The following is a 1380-nucleotide window of genomic DNA, read 5'->3' as shown; positions in this document are numbered from 1 at the left end:
CCCCCCAAAACCCCCCAAACCCCCCTCAAAACCCCCCAAACCCCCCCAAATTTGGTACCTTGAAGGAGGGGAGCCGCAGGGCCCCCCTGAGCCCCCCCAAAACCCCCCAAATCCCCCTCAAAACCCCCCAAAATTGGTACCTTGAATGAGGGGAGCCGCAGGGCCCCCCTGAGCCCCGAGCCCCCCCCCCGGGCCCAGTCGACGAGGGAGAGGAGGGCGGGGGGCGGCTCCTTCGGCCTCGCTCGCTCCTTCTCCTCCCCCCGCCCCGACTGGAACGGCTGGGGGGGCACAGGGGGGGCACAAAGGGGGGGGGTCAGCACGGGGGGGAGACCCCCAGGGACACCGGGAGGGAGTTTGGGGGGTTCTGGGGGGTGTTTTGGGGGGGCCTGGGGGGGGGATTTGGGGGGTTTGGGGGGGATTTGGGAATCTGGGGGGGGATTTGGGGGGTTTGGGGGGGATTTGGGGTCTGGTGATCTCAATTAATTTGGGGGGAGGTCTCAGGTAATCGGGGGGATCTCAATTAATTTGGGGGGAGCCTCAGTTAATTTGGAGGGGTCTCAGGTAATTGGGGGGGTCCCAGTTAACCTGGGGGGGTCTCAGTTAAAAGGGGGGAATCTCAGTTAATTCAGGGGGGTCTCAGGTAATTAAGGGGGTCCCACCTAACCAAGGGATCTCCCACCCCAATGGGGGGGTGTCCCACCCAACCGAGGGGTGTCCCCCCTAACCGGGGTGGTCCCACCTAACTCAGGGATGTCCCACCCAACTGGGGGATGTCCCACCCAACCCAGGGGTGTCCCACCCCACTGAGGGGTGCCCCCCCTCCCCTGGCATTCTCCCCCCACCTTGAGCTGCTCCTCCTTCCTCTCCCACCAGGGATATCCCACCCAACTGGGGAATGTCCCACCCAACTAGGGGATGTCCCACCTAACCCAGGGATGTCCCACCTAACTCAGGGATATCCCACCCAACTGGGGGATGTCCCACCCAACCCAGGGATGTCCCACCCAACCAAGGGATGTCCCCACCTTGAGCTGCTCCTGCTTCCTCTCCCACCAGGGATGTCCCACCCAACTGGGGGATGTCCCCCCTAATTGGGGGTGTCCCAGCTAACCCAGGGATGTCCCAACTAACCAGGGATGTCCCACCCAACTGGGGAATGTCCCACCTAACTCAGGGATGTCCCACCTAATTGGGGGTGTCCCAGCTAACCCAGGGATGTCCCACCCAACCGGGGGCTGTCCCCACCTTGAGCTGCTCCTCCTTCCTCTCCCACCAGGCATCGAAGGCCCGGAAGGCCACGTTCTCCACCATCTTCCTGTTGAGGTCCCGCTGCATCGTCGCCTTCATCTCCTGCACCAGCGCCGCCAGCACCCCCTCCAC

General features: G+C 63.8%; 1 protein-coding gene across 1 annotated transcript; it reads right to left on the bottom strand.

Annotated features, from left to right (window-relative positions):
- Positions 1-140: 140 nt before the first annotated feature.
- Positions 141-1374, bottom strand: LOC113979535 (histone-lysine N-methyltransferase SETD1A-like; the record flags this gene model as incomplete). Its single annotated transcript, XM_027706898.1, has 2 exons — positions 1246-1374; positions 141-278 (listed from the first exon to the last, which is right to left on the bottom strand). Coding segments are annotated over exons 1-2 (240 nt in total), but the record flags the coding sequence as incomplete, so codon positions are not given.
- Between the last annotated feature and the right edge of the window lie 6 nt (positions 1375-1380).

This window comes from Neopelma chrysocephalum, unplaced genomic scaffold (genome assembly GCF_003984885.1).
Source record: "Neopelma chrysocephalum unplaced genomic scaffold, ASM398488v2 Primary Assembly neopelma1_82508, whole genome shotgun sequence".
Classification (NCBI taxonomy): domain Eukaryota; kingdom Metazoa; phylum Chordata; class Aves; order Passeriformes; family Pipridae; genus Neopelma; species Neopelma chrysocephalum.
This window is presented reverse-complemented; position numbering and strand designations above follow the sequence as displayed.